Here is a 20,429-nt window from a genome sequence, read left to right on the forward strand (position 1 = left end):
GGATAATTGATCTAAAAAAAATAAAGGTATGTTTTAATGTGTTGTTGTTGTTGTTGTTGTTGTAGGGTTTAACGCTTTCTTTCAGGAAACCTCTTTTTAAAAGTGCGGACTATAATTACGATGCAGTGAGGAAATATTTCTTGTTTCCTGGTTGCCTGGGGAGGTATTTGGATAATTGATCTAAAAAAAATAAAGGTATGTCTTAATTTGTTGTTGTTGTTGTTGTTGCTGCTGTTGTTGTTGTAGGGTTTAACGCTATTTTTCAGGAAACCTCTTTTTAAAAGTGCGGACTATAATTACGATGCAGTGAGGAAATATTTCTTGTTTTGATCCTTCTCGTGCACCATACTTTTGTGCCTAACAAACTTCCTGGTTGACTCGGGAGGTGTTTGGACAATTGATGAAAAGATAAAGGTATGTGTTTCATTTATAAGATACATGCCATGCCAGTATAAGTAGACGACAAGCAACATATCTGTATGAATAATTATATTCCTTCAAACAAATTGTATCAGAATTATTGCTCGTGCTATACACTAGAACGTCTATGTGATAATTTCTGTCAAGAGTTTCTAAATCAATACAGCCATCATATAATACGGAAACAAATTTAACATAGACATGTCGTCGTGCTCTCTCAATATAAAGTCACAGAGACAGCCAGAATAAAACAAAATGATTCAAGCTCTTTTAGAAAATTATTCATACATGTATTTATTTGTACAGACTTGATATTTTGAATCCTGTTTAGCAGGCACACGTGACATTCATAATAAAGACCACTGCACTAGATCACTCTAAAGAAGGCACTCCTCTCTCACTGACCTGCTTAACGGTTTTATTATTCATTGCAGGTTAACACTCCTTATCCGCCCTAATAATTGAATACAGTACGGGGTGGGGGTTTCTTTTCCTGCAGCACATAACCTTCTACTCTTGTGCAGATATTTTAACCTGTCGTCGATATATCTGATACAAACATTGTAACATACATTGATAATTCTTTGTGTTGCCTAGAGGTATTATGGTGGATACTCACTAGAAGTGAGCATTTATTCCTTTATGTATATAAAAGCATTGATAAAGTTAATACAGCTTAGCTGTTGTTGTGTCACTTATTGCTTTCATTAAAATTTTCTTTTTCAAATTAAGTTTCAACATTATTTATTTATTTATTTATTTATTTATTTATTTATACTAGAGGTCTGTAATTAGAATGTTTGTTATCTTGGGATTGTGGAACTTATGAATATTTGCATCAGTTGTTTTTTCTATTATACTATTAATAAAGTATAACTGTATAGGGATGCTTGAGAATATAACATTTAACAACGGCATGGAAGATCACACAGTATATTACTCACCAAATACCATTCTTACTAACAAACACTTGGTTTAACTTTCAAAGACCCACTTGTATCGACCAACGCCTTCACTTGCTGACTAACACATATCCTTACTAACACTCACTCTTGTTAACCAGTACACATCCTCACTGATCAGCATACACATCCTTTCTTGCCATAAGATTCATCCTTACTGACCAACAACCACACCTATTCTAATACTATATATATATATATATATATATATATATATATATATATATATATATATAATATGTGTATTATTGTCATGAATATAGTTTGTGAGGATCATTTAGTTAAAAATATGTTAAACACAATTTTCTTCCTGATCATTAGTTTGCACTTCAGAGATGAGTCAGAACTGTGTCAAGTGCATTGATTCATTATAAAGTTCCAAGGTTGAGTTGCACTCTAATTCAGGAAAACATCCTGTGATTTGAATGGAGGTTTTTTTGAAAATCCAAACTGACAGATTTCCTGATTGGTTGGTGTAAAATACCTTACCTTGCTTACCCTTTAAAGTCATTCGGGAATCTCTCAATTATATTACGACTTAGTTATCTATCTGTAAAAAAAACATGTGATTTGAATACAGAGTTTTTTGAAAAATCAAGTTGACATATTTCGTGATCGGTTGGTGTAAAATACCTTACTTTGTTTACCATTTCAAGTCATTCTGGAATCTCTTAATTATATTACGACTTAGTTATCTATATAAGACAGTTATTTCATGGAATAAGGTACTCCTAGTTGTAATGTATATCTATAAGTTTTATAATACCTAACCCTGACTGTTAACTGTTGTGATTACCATAATAGATAAATTTTTTAAGTGGGTATAGATCCTATTTTAATATATTAAGTGTATATATTGCATAGGATGTATAAATTCGTATATACATACATATAACTAGGTATAAACATAGGTGTTTCTGATCAGTAATAATAACAATAATAATAAAACCTGTTTACAAGCATGGGTTTGTTTCTTATTGGACAGGTGAGACAGGTGGGTTCTTAGAAGAATTTAGTTATTTCCTATTTAATGGGTTAGGCCAGGTGGGTTCTTGTATGATGTGAAGATTTACTAAATCACATTTAGCTAGAAGGACTGGTCAGTTATTTTATTCTTGTTGTAACATCAAGTCTGCAGATGCTTTTTCAAGGCTTAGATATTAATGTTTGTTAACTTTTACAAAAGCTGTTTGTCTTGCTTCTTTCTGTTACTTAGTCCTTATGACCATAGAGTTGTAAAACTAGTATTAGTGCAAGTCTTTAATGGAAGATATCCAGTTATACTGAAGGAATTCATTTATTTAATTATCATTCATTGGAACAAAGGTACATATAATTGTTTCTGAATGAAAATGACCTCTAATGTGACAATAATTTGACCATTGAAAAAGAATCAAGTGTCCCTCTTGTATCAATGTTGGCAAAAAATGTGGCATTAACATTTAAATTTCACTAAAATGCTTGCAATATGTAATTGTTCCTGAATAATAATAATAATAGTTTTAATAATAATAATAATGTCTTAATTTAAAAATGATAGCTCAGTGAAATTGTAATCTTGCTTTAGACAGTCCTCAGTGTAAAACTTAAATTACTATTATTCGGATACAAAGTATCATTATGCATTTTTCATCTTCACCTGTTAATTAAAGAATTTACTAATTAGTCAAGTTTATATCAGTTTTGAACTTTACTATGAAATCTATACTCTATACAAAGCATGAATTTTATTATTTCAGTGACTTAAAACTTTATATATTCATAATATCTATACATACATTATGACTTAAGATTTGTATATACAGGGCATAGATACATACTGACTAACAATTCGATATATGCATGACATATATACAAGGGGCTTTGGGTGGCTGAGTGGTCTAAGTTTCTCTCCTTTACAGAGGACATGTTATATATACACGACATGTATACAAGGGGCCTTGGGTGGCTGACTGGTCTAAGTCTCTCACCTTTACAGAGGGCATGCTCTATATACATGACATATATACAGGGGCCTTTGGTGGCTGACCGGTCTAAGTCTCTCTCCTTTACAGAGGACATGCTTTATGAACATGACATATATACAGGGGCCTTGGGTGGCTGACTGGTCTAAGTCTCTCTCCTTTCCAGAGGACACGCTATATATGCATGACATATATACAAGGGCCTTGGGTGGTTGAGTCGTCTAAGTCTCTCTCCTTTCCAGAGGACATGCTATATATGCATGACATATATACAAGGGCCTTGGGTGGTTGAGTCGTCTAAGTCTCTCTCCTTTCCAGAGGACACGCTATATATGCATGACATATATACAAGGGCCTTGGGTGGTTGAGTCGTCTAAGTCTCTCTCCTTTACAGAGGACATGTTATATAAGCATGACATATATACAGGGGTCTTGGTTGGCTGAGTGGATTAAGTTTCTCTCCTTTACAGAGGACATGCTATATATGCATGACATATATACAGGGGCCTTGGGTGGCTGAGTGGTATAAGATGATTACCTACCATCAAATATGGGTTTAAGTTTGTAAGAATGGAAGGAACAATTTATTTTCAAAAACTGTTGAACTAAATTGACAAGAATTTGACATAAACCATTATGGCATGGAGACCTTTAAGTTTACATAAATGATGCCAACCAGCCATTAAATATTGCATATGTTGTTAACATGAGAAAACTTTAAACTATATTTCTTAAAAACCAATAAACAGAATTACTTTAAACTTGACAAATAGCATACTGGCATGGAAGCATTTCACATTTTTACATTTTCACAATATGAAAAGCATTATTTTATGGATGCCTCAGGTTTATATAAATTATGCTGTTATCTAATATGGCTGATGTTATTAAAAATAGAAACAATAAATGTAGCACTATAATAACCCATATTTCTTGGCCAAGTGCTTGGATTGGGCTTTGAGATAGGTGTCAGTCAGGTGAGTGATTTCAAGGCCACTTGGGCCTCTCCTTTAGAAACAAGAGTCAATCCTGCAATTATTTATCAAAGAATAGATGCTGAGTTTTGGAAAATTGGGATAATCATGATTATATTTACCTTGGAGTTGGAATTATGAACATTATGTTAACTTTTGGGTTCACATGGGTTAAATGCTAAAGAGTAATTAATAAAGATGTTATACTCAGTAAAAAGAAAATGCTAAAATTCTGTCCAGTGTACATGCAGATTAACTATGAGAAAATTCTCAACTCCTTTTCAGGACTGAATCTTGTTAACCTGAGTGATATGGGAACTGCATTTTGTTCCCAATAAAAGATGCCTTGGGTCATTTTCATCCTGACTGCACTTCACACTGGAATAATTTCAGGTAACATGTTGATGTCAAATGGTCATATTATCTGGGAAAACACTTCTGACAAGAATATTTGCAATTTTCTCCACTTGCTAAAGGGATCTTACAGACTCATTATAATTGATGCTGAAAAACATCGAACATGAAATGAATGATATCAACAAGTTAATGGTACCATATGAATATTGTTTAGAAAAGCAAAAGTTATTTGCAAAGTGTCAAATAATATGATGCCATATATGTGTTATGGAGGAAAACAAGACAACACTCCCAATAAAAGTGAAACCTGTTTTGTTTTTATAAATGCATTCCACTTTATCTTGCTGTTTTGTATTCTATATACACAATGCATCAAATTAGATCATGTTATTTTGTTCATTTTCTCTATATATAAATTTTAGCAGTTAGTAATGATTTTTTTCTGGTATGAACTTGGTACTTTTGTTTTACTTGATCTAGATAAGTTGAGAGTTGCATCTTTTTTATTTTTTGTGTAACTATGTACTCTGTAAGTAAATATACATATAATAGAGGGCCACAAGAAGGATTTGCTCCATGCAACTAAGTGGGCCACCTTGTTTAGATGAAGTTATTGTTATTGCTATTATTATTGCTATTATTATTATTAACTCCTGAACAAGAAACCACGCATGCAGTAAGCTGGGATATTTGTTGACAGAAACTCCTAATTAACATCTGTCATTAACAGACTCATTCTATCACCATAACTTCATACATCAATCATTTATATAATGCTAACACTAATTAACCAAAACCCAATTTGGTTTTATTTTTCTTGTATTTCAGACTGATTAGTACCAAGTAATCATAACAATTGCTCTCCTGGCAAAGGATAAATCTTTCTGGGATGTAAAAAGTTTACTTTCGTCAGAACTTATTTTTTTCTTTGATTGAAATTTGCCATTTGTTTACTGAATACAGTGATGTTCATCAATTTTAAAATAATTTAACCAAACTTTGCATACCTATTTACAATTTATCTGAAAAAGCGTCCTATTTCAACTAACTGAAGACCCATTCAGTAATTGTATTCTTATTCTTACTAATATCTACAATTGACACTTAGATGACTGAAGTTCTGGTACATTTACCACTACATCTTTAAATATTTGGGGAGAGAATGCTGCTTTTTAAGGTATGATTTCCAGCTTCTATGTTACTATCAAGAGGAGTTATGACCCCTGATTGCCTGTCTACCAAACTTGTTTTTCTGAAACATAACTTAAAAAAGCAATTAGATTTTAACCAAATTTTGCATGCAGCTTTATCTTTGAATGACTTAAAGTTCCTGTGTTTTACATGAGCATTTACAAGAGTTATTATTCCTGAATGCCTATCTGTGTAACTTTGTTTCCAGCCATCCATGTACCTTTGATTCCAGCCATCCATGTAACTTTGATTCCAGTCATCCATCTAACTTTGATTCCAGCCATCCGTGTAACTTTGATTCCAGTCATCCATCTAACTTTGAGTCCAGCCATCCATGTAACTTTGTTTCCAGTCATCCATGTAACTTTCATGCCAGTCATCCAACTTGCTTTGATTCCAGTCATCCATCTAACTTTGATTCCAGCCATCCATGTAACTTTGATTCCAGTCATCCATCTAACTTTGATTCCAGCCATCCGTGTAACTTTGATTCCAGTCATCCATCTAACTTTGAGTCCAACCATCCATGTAACTTTGTTTCCAGTCATCCATGTAACTTTCATGCCAGTTATCCAACTTGCTTTGATTCCAGTCATCCACATAATTTTGATTCCAGAAGTAGATCTAGCACTTTTTTGATAGATGCACATCTGGAGTAAGGCCAAGCTGTATACTCTATAACCCATATTACAACCATCAATCATACATCTAAATAAAGGGAATTAAAGGTTCTTTGAACTATAACTAAGATATACAAGGTCTTTTTTAAATAGCCAGTATAACCAGTGAGGAAAACCGGGGATTTTTCTTTCTCTTTACAATTCTAACCCTATGCAAAATAAGAAACTGTAGAGCACCACCTAAATTTGGTTCCAGTCATCCATGTAACTTAGATTCCAGTCATCCATGTAACATTTATTCCAGTCATCCATGTAACTTTGATTTCTGCCATCCATGTAACTTTGATTCCAGTCATCCATGTAACTTTGATTCTAGCCGTCCACATAACTTTGATTTCTGCCATCCATCTCACCTTTCAAGCCCTACTATCCATCTCACCTATTGAGTCCTACTAGCCATCTAACAACTTTTGATTCTAGGCATCCAATTATTTTGTATTCCAGTCATCTGTGTAATTTCAATTTCAGGCATCTATGTAACTTTGATTCCAGCCTTCCATGTAAATTTGGTCCTGCAACTTAACTTGACCAAAACATGTTTTGTTTCAGTAATGATGTGACTATAGGAGGAGTTTCATTTGCAGCCTTATTACATGTAATTATGAACAAAATCTATCTACCTTAATTGTTCTGTCTTTGGTTTTCATAGCTTAAGATTAACAAGAATACCTTGTGTTTAACTGAAATTTGCATGAATCTTTTTCATTGAGGAGACCCTGAATGAGTTTACTTTCAATGTTTGATGACATCATTTACAGGGTTTGTTAATCCTGATTGCTGATCCTCCTAACTTTGTTTTTATCAGCATGACTTTAGAAACGATTATAAGATTTAAGTTTTTGGAACTGAATAAATCTGTATGACTTCTCATAAAATGATCATAACCAATTGATGGTCAGTTTATAATTAATTGATTTGCTCAAGTGAAGTCATGCCCAAAACATAAGATACTTAGAATCACTGGCTTGTGAATGTGGTCTTAAAACAGAAAGTACCTCAACTTGCATCAGACCACTCACTTCTCAGAAGATTTTGCGCTGAAAGTTTATCAGAAGATGCCAAATTTGAAATTCCTGAAGTAAGTTTAAATTTTGGTTAAAAATATCTGTAAATATTCATATTACTAAATAGACAGGACTTGATATGATTGGCCCAAGGATTTGGAAAGCAGAACCACATACTATTGCAGAGACAGTTCACATTTTTATGTAATCATAGACTAAGGAATGGTAAATCTCCACAATTATGAAAAACAGCATAGGTAATTCCACTCCACAAAGCAGGTGCAAAAGATTAATGAACAATTTTCAGTCAATTTCTATCATTCCAACTCTTTCTGAATTAATTGAAAAGCATGTGCATGAGTCATTTTTGACTTACAGGCATCTCAATAACCATAAACAAAGCCAAACAAAATATTAAAGACTAATGATTCGAGCCTTTTCTTTAATAATGAAAAATTGAAAGTTGTTTCCAAAAACAAAATTCTTGGTATTCTTCTTGATAATAACATATATTGTTGGGATCAAATAAGTCTAATTACAATCTTTGTCTAATTACAATCTTGGGTTATTAAGAAAAATAAAGTATTTCATTCCAAAGTAATACCATGTAACTTTTTACATTCAGCCTTATTTTGTCTATTGTAACATTAAATGGGAAATAATTCTGATGTCAGTATTAAGAAGATATTCTGACTACAAAGGTGAGCCTGTACAATAACATTGGGCAGCCTGAAAACATTATAGAGACAATAGATACATTAAACATTCTTCCATTTAAAGAATGACTTCACCTGCAGAAAGCCAAATTGATGTATAGTTTCTGTTATATTTGTCTGAGTTTACTTGCAGAATAGTTTTAACTGCAGAGAAACCAGCAGCATCCTAACCTTAGATCAATGACAGCCAAAAACTTCCTGATTCCAAAACCAAAGAAGAATTATTTATAAAAAGTTTTCAGTACCCAGGGGTTATTATATGAAATAATATTCCCAAAAATTTAAGAATCTTCCTACATGTCAGCTTATCACTAGGGGTATAATAATTGTATGAAATCTAAATTTTAATTAATACCACATGGCTTATCCACCTCCTCCAATTACAATTTTATATATAATTATATGTCAGTATATGTTACTGCCAGAGTTTAACTTTGACTAGTGTACACTGATTGTAGTGGCTTCATTTGGTAGTGTGCTTATACTTTACATGTAGAGTTACCTATTCTCAGTCTGTATTATCTGTGTACATAACTATGTACATAACTAATGTATGTGAAAATATATGTGTGAGATGGGTAATGATTGACAACACTATGTATATACCTGTACATTATATCTGAGGGCCTGAATGTAAATTAGTTTTGTTTTGTAACTAACGGAGTTCCCATCAATAAATAAAGTCTTTATTATTATTATTATTATTATTCTTGAGAACCTTACATTTATGGCTGTCTTCCTTCTCTCATTTGCATTTGGGACAGTGCAGTGGCACAATGATTAGTGTGCTGGACTCAATGCCTGAAAGAGTGCAGGTCTGAATTCTACCATTGGATTAGCCTGTGTCAGTTACTGTGATGCCTTCTTGATACACAAGGGTTGTTAATGAGCTTGATGCCTTCTTGATACACAAGGGTTGTTAATGAGCTTGATGCCTTCTTGATACACAAGGGTTGTTAATGAGCTTGATGCCTTCTTGATACATAAGGGTTGTTAATGAGCTTGATGCCTTCTTGATACATAAGGGTTGTTAATGAGCTTGAAGCCTTCTTGATACACAAGGGTTGTTAATGAGCTTGGTGCCTTCTTGATACATAAGGGTTGTTAATGAGCTTGATGCCTTCTTGATACATAAGGGTTGTTAATGAGCTTGATGCCTTCTTGATACACAAGGGTTGTTAATGAGCTTGGTGCCTTCTTGATACATAAGGGTTGTTAATGAGCTTGATGCCTTCTCTGTACAAAATGGTTGTTAATGAGCTTGATGCCTTCTTGATATATAAGGGTTGCTAATGAGCTTGATGCCTTATCTATACATAAGGGTTGTTAATGAGCTTGATGCCTTATCTGTACAAAAGGGCTGTTAATGAGATTGATGCCTTCTCTGTACAAAAGGGCTGTTAATGAGATTGATGCCTTCTCTGTACATAAGGGTTGTTAATGACCTTGATGCCTTCTCTATACATAAGGGTTGTTAATGAGCTTGATGCCTTCTCTGTACAAAAGGGTTGTTAATGAGCTTGATGCCATCTCTATACAAAAGGGTTGTTAATGAGCTTGATGCCTTCTCTGTTCAAAAGGGTTGTTAATGAGCTTGGTGCCTTCTCTGTACAAAAGGGTTGTTAATGAGCTTGATGCCTTCTCTGTTCAAAAAGGTTGTTAATGAGCTTGATGCCTTATTGATACATAAGGGTTGTTAATGAGCTTGGTGCCTTCTCTATACATAAGGGTTGTTAATGAGCTTGGTGCCTTCTCTGTACAAAAGGGTTGTTAATGGTTCAGTGGTAATTATTAGTCCAGCTCTCTCCTTTGCATACCAAAGGACTCTTGCTTCTTAATTTCATTTATAGACCACCTTCCTCCAAAGCATTTTGGAATGATAACTTTTTGAAACAAATAGAAAATGTTCTAGCACAGGAGAAAGAAACATATATACTCGGAGATATAAATAAGGACCTTCTCAATACTCAAATAAGGAACAATTGGATGGAATTTATTGAATCATTAGGCCTAGACCAGCTGGTAAATGAGCCTACAAGGGTAACAGAAAAATCAAGCACTCTTATTGATCACATTTATACTAACCTACCAGACAATGTGGCTTGTGTTAATGTACCAAATGTTGGTCTTAGTGACCACTATCCTACTTTTTTGACAAGAAAGGTTAAATGCAAGAAAAATAAGAAAAATACACATAAAACGATCACTTACAGATCGTTCAAAACTTTTAATGAAGAACAATTTCTCAATGACCTATATAAAGTTCCATGGAGTATGATCCAAAATTTGGATGACATAGATGAAGCCATGAGGGTGTGGACTGACTTATTTATGGATGTAGTATCTAAGCATGCACCACTGAAAGTACATCGAGTAAAGACTGATATTCAACCTAATTGGCTTACTACTGAAATCCTAGATGCTATGAAAACATGAGACAAATTCAAGGCTATGGAAAACCATGCACAATATAAAGTATGGAGAAATAAAATAACAAGTATGATCAAAAAAGCTAAAAAAACTTATTATCAATCATTACTTGAAAACAAAAAGAGCAACACAAACTCCATTTGGAAAGTCTTCAATGAACTCACTGGAGGAACACACAAAAAACAGACAAATAAAATTCACTCACTTCTGGTAAATGACACCATAGTCACTGATGAAACTGACATTGCAAATGTTTTCAATGATTTTTTCATCAACATTACCACAAAGTTAAAAGAGCCAGTGATAGAAAACAACTTTAATGAACTGAAAAAGTTCTGCAGCAGTAAAATCTCAAAGGAGGTATGTTTCTCTATCCCACCAGTGTCAAAAAACTTTGTTAAAAAATGTCTCAGTGAACTTGATACCAAGAAAGCTACAGGACTTGATCAGATTGGTCCACGACTCATTAAATCTTCTGCCTCTGCTATTGTAGATATCATAACATTCATAATTAATTTAAGTATTGCAACCTCATCTGTCCCCAAAATATGGAAAACTGCAAAAGTAACTCCTATTCACAAATCTGGTTAAAAGGATGATGCTGATAACTACCGACCAATTTCAATACTACCAAAGTTGTCAAAATTGATTGAAAAACATGTCCATGACTCATTCATGTCATATTTAACCAAACACTTGCTGTTACACCCTAATCAATCAGGCTTTAGACAGAACCATTCCTGTGAGACTGCCTTGATCTCCCTAACTGATAAATGGCTTCAAGCACTTGACCAAGTTAGAATAATAGGAACTGTATTTGTAGATTTCAGGAAAGCTTTTGACATGGTGGATCATGAAATCCTTTTGAAGAAACTGAAAATCTACCAGTGTGATGAAAGAACAATTAGATGGTTTACTTCATACTTAAATGAGAGAACACAACATGTTTACATAAATAATGTTCTGTCTGAACCTGAAACAATTAGATATGGAGTACCACAAGGCTCAATTCTAGGTCCACTACTATTCATTTTATTTATTAATGACCTACCACTTTTACTAAGAGACTCAATATCATCTACAGATCTCTATGCAGATGACACAACATTGTCAGACATCCAAAACACAAAGCATGAGCTCGAAATTTCTTTACAGAATGCACTAAACAAACTGGAAAACTGGTGCACATGCAATGGCATGGTGGTAAATACTGGTAAAACTAAAATATTACTTATCTCAACACGGCAAAGAAGGACAAATCTTGATAGTGATGAACTATGTCTGACATGGAAGGATACAAATCTGCAAATAGTCTGTCATGATAGGCTACGTGGTGTTCTGGTAGATAATAACCTATCATGGACTGAACATATCAAACATACCAGTAAAAAAGTCAATTCAAGTTTATGGCTTCTCAGTAGGATAAGACATTTTCTCCCTGAAAGGCACAGGAAACTATTTTATAACAGTTACATACAACCCTATTTGGACTACTGTAGTACAGTATGGGGTAATTCAAATGATAAAAACATAGCAAAGCTGGCACATCTTCAAAAAAGAGCATTTGGGCTAATATCAATCCAGAAATAAAGCAAGGAAAGTTTAGCTGGTAGGTTAAAAATATTACCTATTAAAGACCGAATCTGTTTGAGAAAAGCCAAATTAATGTACAGGATATCTCAGAATAGTGCTCCTGAATATTTACAATCACTATTCCAGTATAGGCTACCTGGTAATACTCCCCACCTGCGATCCATGTCTACCAAACAGTATAAAATTCCCAAACCAAATAAGGAGTTATTTAAAAAAAGTTTCCAATACTCTGGAACTCTGCTCTGGAATAGTATTCCAGCTGAGATTAGAAATGCCCACTCTATTTTCTTCTTCCAAACCCAGTATATCCAGTGGCTTCAGAGATGCAGCTTAAATAAATAAATTCCTTTGTATGAGGGCCTCAAGGTAGATTAGTTTTTAGCTAATTGTGTTACCCTCTTTAAATAAGGTCATTATTATTATTATTATTATTATTAAGTACCTTCACTCCCTATTAAGATGTCCCATTTCAGTTGAGGACAATCAAGATAGGCTTCTCTGGCTAGTCATAGCTTTACAGTTTTATTTGGCCACTTTAAAACATTGAAGGACTGGAAGCATATCATCCTACCAATTAAGGGTGAAGCTGATGTCTCCTAGTCTGTCTCAGGTAGATTGTTTTCACTATCAAGAGAGCTTATCAGAGAGGGATGTTTTTTTCATGAACATTACATTTGATTGCCACTTCTCCTGACCGTGTCTTAATTCTTTTTCACCGGAGTGTGTTATGAGAGCCAAGTTTTGGTTGTCATGCTACTTTGTTCTGCTTTTGCCTTCAATTTTAGATGCACAAAGGTATATTCTCGTTGTGTTCTTGAGCGACAGCTCAGAAATGGTCAAACCTTCTGCCAGGTTACAGTGATGTACTATAACACTTGTACCATAATGGCAAGTGCATAAGTTTATACCATTTCAACAGGTCACCAGCCTCTCTCCAAATCGTCAATTACTCAGCATGGCAGTAGTAACAGTTATTATATTACTGCTATTAATATATTTATTTTGGTGTGGAGATGGTGTAAAAACTAATTCTAAGTATGTAATACTTACCTCTCATCATTACAAGATTTCCTTCTCCCACACTGCTCCGATATCCAAAGTGTGGTTTATTTCCAAGTCAAGGAGGAAGCGTAATTCAAATGGACATGGATTGTGCCTATGTTCCTCTGTATTCTAGTTATTTCAAAACTTTTATAGGAGGGAGGAATTATGAATTTTGGACATGGGGACTTCTGTCCTGGAAGGGATTGGTAAGGTATTAATGACATATAAGTATTCCAGATTAAACTTATATTTATCTCCCCAGAACCAACATTAATATTATTGAATTGGTTGTCCCTGCTTTAGCAAATCAGATTTAGCAATTAATACAATAGGAGAGAGGCTTAATGTCTTAACAGGAACTCAAGAAAATCTTCTTGGCTTCTTCAGTGTCAGTACCATTGAAGTATTGTGTGTGAAGGATAATAGGCCCTTGATATTTTTTTTCTAGGTGGTTTTACAATCAACTTTCAGAGCAGCAACAAGGTGCCTAAGCAAGGCAATAGTTTACAGTTGTCTTGTATTGTGGATACCACTTCAGATGATGGAAGGTATGATACAACTTGGTCTTCACCAACCATTGTAAATTTTGGAATATGCTACAGGAAGGGAACATTCTGTACAGGTGGTTCTATGACACGCCAACTGACAGCTGATGAAAATGGATCCTATCTGAACATCCAAGTGCTGAATAGGAGCCTGGATGAAGGACGCTGGAAATGTATATACACTGGCCAAGGACAGGTTCAGGCAGAGCTTTCTGTTACTGTTTACAGTAAGTAAGAATCTGTTGGTGTACGTGTTTAAAGTAAACTAATTTGTATGCTCTATTCATTCCTCTTTTAATTCTTGTATCTCTTAGCACTTGCTTTATGTTCACTACCTTAAACCACCTTTAATTTTTTTAAGTATGTTCATGGATGTTGGGATTTTAAGCAAAATTTGCTGAAGATGTTGGTTTTGTTCTCTATTCAATCATCTCCTCTCATTATGTTGTCAACATTATCGTAGTGTTTATTTTCTCTTTTGCTGCCAATGAAAGGGGACATATTTTTGATCCATTTATCAGTCACCCAGTCCATCAATGCATATACATCTTCTGTTTAATTGTAACATGAATCTAATATAACACAGGAATTTGAATCTCAAGAGAGCTACTAGGTATCACCTGTTCCTTTTTGATAGGCAAACAAGAGTTAGTGCTAATTCAGTAACAAGACTCCAAGGTACAGCAGGAATGAATTTGCACTTAGGCTATAAACCAAGAGCAAAGACTATCTAGGATGCAAGCTGACATTAGTTACAAAAGTGTTCTTTTAGAAAGCAATTCATATTTTCTATGCGGTTAGAGTATCCTTCTCAGATGTGAGAGGATGTGGTTTTAAAGCCTGGCCAGGTCATACCAAAGACTTATAAAAATGGTATGAAAAGCTGCCTCGCTAGGCACTCAGCATTAAGAGGTTAGTGTTTGGACTGGTTGGCCTGGTGTCAGGATAATGTACTTGGGTGGGGACATCAAACTACATGCATGTGGCATGATGCCTCAGTGCTAGATATCACTATGAACTGTCATCGTAGTGATATGACTGAAAAATTGTTAAAGCTACATTTAAAAATCCAAATCAAATATTTTCTACTCTTTCTGTATTAAATTAGTATTTACTGTTTTGCTAGCAGCCCTGGGTGGCAGAGCAGTCTAATGTATTCACATTTCCTATTCATTACCATCTCACCTCTGTCCATGTGGGTTTGAGTCTCAGTCTTGGCCAATGTGCATATGTGGGAAAGCTTTTCATATTTCCCCATGGCTTGTTAGTACTTCCAGGAGTTTTTCACAGATTCTTCTTCCACCAGATATATTGACTTCCACATATAGCCTATCATGCAAAAACATGGCATTAAACCCAAAATAATAATAATTGCTTTGCTAATTTCAGAACTAAAAGAAAGCAGATGTTTACATTTATCCCTGAATGTGTAATTCAATAACAAATTTATTTCCTATCAATACAAAGTGAAAATGAATACAAAGGAACTTACAGCATTGCAAATTAAATCCCTAAATAATCCAAGAATCACAGACACAAGTCATAGTAATATAGTTCTGAATAAATTTTAATGAAAATCTAAATTAAGTCCAACATTTAAGGTGTTGATGTGCCTGTGGCAGCCTGTATTGTGTTGTTGTACCAAAAGTCTTTTGTTGAAAAACAGTAATATAATTCCAGGTTTGAATTTACTATAAAGCTCTGTTAATGTCTCTGTCAAAGAATAATTTTTGATGAGCACTCTGTATTTCCAGAGAAAATAATCACTGAATTTAATAGTTTGAAGAAATAAATTCCAGCCCAAATGAAACTTTATTTTGTTAGATCTTAAAGCACGGATAAATAATCAGTTTTCCCAGTAACAAAATATAGTCTTCCACTTGATCTTAGGTCACAATTAACATTTTCTAAAGAAAAACAATACCAAACGAATGGGCCCTGCATGGCCGAGTGGTGTTAAGCGCTCACCATTCCGGATCACTGCAATCTCACCTCTGTCTGCATGGGTTCGAGTCCAAGGCTCAGCTAGCATGGGTACAAGGGAAAGCCTGCCAGTAGCTTCTCATGGGTTGTTGGTACTTCCCTGGATTTTCCAGGGTTCTTCCTCCACCAGTTTTACTGGCCACCATGTATAGCCTATCTTGTGCTGAAAAATGGCATTAAACCCTAGTACAACAACAACAACAAGAACATTCAACCAAATGAAAAACAACCTTCTAGAAAGCTCTTAATGTTTACAAAATAAAATGTTAGTTATTATTAGAAAGTCTGTTACTAAAATTATAATGTATGACCTGGACTATGTTAGGTACACCATATAAATTGTAGGGGAATTCCAATAACCTAGACCCAGACCCAAATAAAGATATTTACTTCTATCAATAATGATCCTGATATTAAATGCATACACATAGAGAATATTGTAGTCATGTATTATTTATTTACAGAATAAAATTAAAATAATCAATAATTCAGGTAAAGTAAAAAACAAACCTGATTATGATTAATGTTAACTCCAACATACAATGTTACAATACAATAGCATATAATGAAATTTTAAAAAAATAAAAAATTACAAACATATTATATATATATGTTGTCTTCTTTCTTCAGGCTATCATCTTTTCCTCTTGTACCTTTTCCATTTTAATAGTTCGAGGTTTAGCTGATTAAAACCTTCATACAGAAAACAAAACATGTAGTAAATAAAATTTAAATTTTAAGGTAATTCTGCAGGATAGGTCCATGACCTATGGTTACCTATGCATGGACAATATTAAACAAATAGAACTAACTGTTCCAATCCATTCTTATATATTTTGTGTTCTTTTGTGATAGATAAAGGCAAGGAGAAGTATCTTTTGGTTTACTACAACCTCATCACAAACTAGGTCAATGTGACCCAAACTTTATGCTTCATTGACTTGACTGACATGACCACATTAGGTTCTTTTTTATGCAATTACACCTGGAATCATGAAACTTGAAAAAAAATGCATTTTGATGAGTACTACACCTTTATCTTAAAAGCTGATACTGTCAAGAATTATGAAACATGACGATGAGCATTACTCTCTCATTTTAGTAGTAGGTCAATGTGACCCATAATGTATGCTTCACTGACTTGAGATAAATTTTGTTTGATATTCATTTTTCAGACTTTGCTTCTTCTGGAATAATGGATTTGCTTATATGCATGTGTGCGCCACTATACTCATTGTGACCTAATATTTCATCTTTTTACCATTTTGGTCAGATTGTAGCATTTAGTTCTCACCTGTGTGTTGGTATCTTGTATACAAACTACTATACCTAGAATCAGGAAAAATCTGTAAGGGGATGTTTTTTTTCTGCATCCCTTCTGCATAAAGTCTCAGTGGCATATAGATATGCTTCATTGGCTTTATTTCAATTTCCCTTAATCAGTGCTGTTTATATTTCAGAGATAAAATTCAATAATTGGATGCATGTGCAACACCCTTAAAACCAAGGGTCACTGTGACCTACATGCTGTGCTTTACTAGCATGGGTAAAACACTTGTATTTTGATTATATTGACTGATTGATGTTAGGTAAATATGAATACCACTATAGTCAAATAGATGCAATTGATTATTGAAGTAATTATGCTTATTCAATTCACACTTGTGGGGGGCCTGAGTGGCTGAGTGGTCTAAAGCGATCTCCGTTATGGATCACTGCCATCTCACCTCTGTCTGCGTGGGTTCGAGTCTAGGATTCGGCCACTGTGGGTATGTGATAAAGCTTGACAGTAGCTTCTCGTGGGTTGGTGGTTCTTTTCAGGGTTTTCTCGAGTTCTTCCTCCACCATTAATACTGGCCGCCATGAATTGCCTATTGTGTGCTGAAAAATGGCATTAAACCCCACAACAAAGTTAGGTCAATATGAACACTACTCTAGTCAAAATGATGATATTAATTATTGAAATATTTATGCTTATTCAATGCACCACGTTAATAGTACAATGTAGATTGTGATATACTACCCTCATATGTCTAACTCTATATTGTACATGTGAACATATAGGAATTAGAATAGTAAATTTCATGCTGGAGGCTTTTCATGTGAGGCCTTACCTGTAGTGGCTATACAGATACTTTTCATGCTGGAGGCTTTTCATGTGAGGCCTTACCTGTAGTGGCTATCCAGATACTTTTCATGCTGGAGGCTTTTCATGTGAGGCCTTACCTGTAGTGGCTATCCAGATACTTAGTGATGCATAAACTATATTTGTAATGCTGGTCCTTACTTCAAGGTTACTCGAAATCTGTGACTTTTGCACATTAAAATCTGGTTTCTCAGGGTGGTCAATGATGATACTTTTAAATAAATATTTTTTTAAACATGAGTAAAAAAAAATATACAAAATATCTAGAACCCAATATTAATACCTGTTTTTCTGTTTATCGTTTCAGTACATTACTTCTGCTTTAATATATAAACTGTAAAAATTGATTTTGTTACTTTGGTTTCATATAAAATATCATTTTTAAATTTTTTTAAAATGTTGCATGTCTTGTTGTGCTCTGTCACAGTAGATAGGTAGGTAGGTGGACTGTAGATGATTGGGTGGGTAGGTTCATAGGTAGGTAGGTGAATTCATAGTATGTTAGTACAATACATGCTATATATTGCCAATTAAAAGTTAAAATTTAAAGATAAATATAAGGGAAACATCTATACATGCAAATGGAAAATGGGTCAATCAAGATCACTTTACTACAACTTTATTTTGATATGAAAATGTTTGCCATTAGTGCAAGAGAATAATAAAGGTAGAGGTGAGGTATGTATTACCCTGTGGGTGGCTTTGACTTTTTTATCTGTGCAAGGTAAGCCAAGGAAGTAACCCATTATAATGATTGTTGTGAATAGCATGTTTTCATTTAAAAAGTGTTCTTCCCATTGTACAATTTTGCAAACCTGATAGAAGAAAAAAAATTGGGATATAAAATGCATTTACGGAATTAGTAAAATAATATACATTGATGGTTAAACTTAATAATTTGTAGTTTATAAAGTACGAAATGGAATAAATTATAAGTATTGCTAGAGAAAATGTAGTTAACAGGCTAACATAAATTAAGTGTGGCCATTAAAATGAGAACCAGAATTGATTTCTAAGGTTGTATGTATTTGTTTGCATGAGATTGTGAATTGCTATGATGTGTAATCAAGGTTATGATATTGGAGTTTACTCCATTTCAAGACTTGGTCTTAGATTCGGGATGAATTTGCTATCGAGCAGAGGGCTCGTCCATGTCTTGTGGAACAAAGTAGAGATGACCCTGACCTCATTGGAGGTAATAAGAGACAAAACCAAGTCAACTCATCTATTTCTATCTCTTCTGGGGACTTAAATTAGCAGTGAACCCTAACCCTATCCTTCTAGTAAGGTGGAAATAACAAATGTATTTTCCAATTGCCTAAATTCCTCTAGGTCTGGAATTCCACCCTCATCTGATAAGTTGGATGAATTGGGATTGATTTGTAGTTGGAATTCCAATGCATGTCACCAAACCCAACTCCTGTCAGTTTGTAGATGCACCAGACTGGGGGTGTAGCAATCATCTGGAATGAAATTGCTGATTTTTCAAAGTTTATCATTCGTGGAAGAATCTATCCTCCACATCAGTAACTTTGGAAATGAGGTCAGTGTTGTTAGCCTTTCTGATGGGTGTTGTAAAATGAGAAATAGCTGTGTGATGGTCTTCTCCAACAACCAGTTTGTGTCAGATTTCCTGTTCAGACTTTGGGGGAGACCCTTAGTGGACTTGCTTTTGACAAGGCTAAACAACAAGCTCCTTCTTTTCGTTTTCACATTCCCAGACTAGAGAACCAGGACAATGGATGCTTTCAGCCTGAAGTTTGACTGTTTGTTCATTTACACTTCTCCACCCTTCAAGATGGTTCCATGAGTGCTTTCAAAGTAAGGATCTTTACTCTCAGCTCATTTGATAGCCTCACTGTGGCCTCAGTGGTCAAAGTTCAGCAATCTTCTGCTTCTGGCAGCCCAAATCCAACACATGCAGATTTGTTCAAGTCCTAGTCATTTAATATTACACATGATATTAAATCAGCTCCAAGTACCTTCCATCCACAATAGGTGTATTAGATGGATCAAATCATAAAAGAAAATATGGTGCACATATTAAAGTACAAGTCACACCATGCCCCTCCTATTCTATTTTTCATCTTCAATTTTGCAGCAATGTAGCATTTATGTAAATGCTTGTGAATTGTGCATTTACGTGTGTGTGTGTGTGTGTGTGTGTGTGTGTATTATATCTTTTCTAACTCCTGGTTCTTGTACATGATTTTATACAATTTTTGCAGTTGTTATTATTGTAATGAAGATCTTTATTTCGATTTTGCCTACATGACTAGGGTCTGTTTTAGGAATATTAAAAACGTAAAATTACATAGGATCTATAAATTGATGCTTATGTACATCTTGACAGTTACTAATAGTAGAATTATTAGTAAATATGTTTACAAGATTCGGATTTTTTCCCATTGACTGGTGGG

The 20,429-nt window shown here is 34.3% G+C and overlaps 1 protein-coding gene across 2 annotated transcripts in view; it reads left to right on the top strand.

Annotated features, from left to right (window-relative positions):
* Positions 1–335: 335 nt before the first annotated feature.
* LOC149773290 (uncharacterized) overlaps positions 336–20,429 on the top strand; it is a 77,811-nt gene continuing 57,717 nt past the window's right edge. The window contains exons 1-3 of one of the 2 annotated variants that reach the window (XM_089946523.1): positions 336–414; positions 4,606–4,713; positions 13,784–14,107. In XM_089946523.1, coding sequence (XP_089802649.1) covers positions 4,662–4,713; positions 13,784–14,107 — 376 coding nt within the window. In that variant the 5' untranslated portion in view covers positions 336–414; positions 4,606–4,661. The remainder of the gene's footprint in view (positions 415–4,605; positions 4,714–13,783; positions 14,108–20,429) is intronic. The other variant, XM_089946522.1, reaches the window with a different exon arrangement.

The sequence above is a fragment of the Sinohyriopsis cumingii genome, unplaced genomic scaffold (genome assembly GCF_028554795.1).
Source record: "Sinohyriopsis cumingii isolate HCF-2022 unplaced genomic scaffold, ASM2855479v2 utg000695l, whole genome shotgun sequence".
NCBI classification, from domain to species: Eukaryota; Metazoa; Mollusca; class Bivalvia; order Unionida; family Unionidae; genus Sinohyriopsis; species Sinohyriopsis cumingii.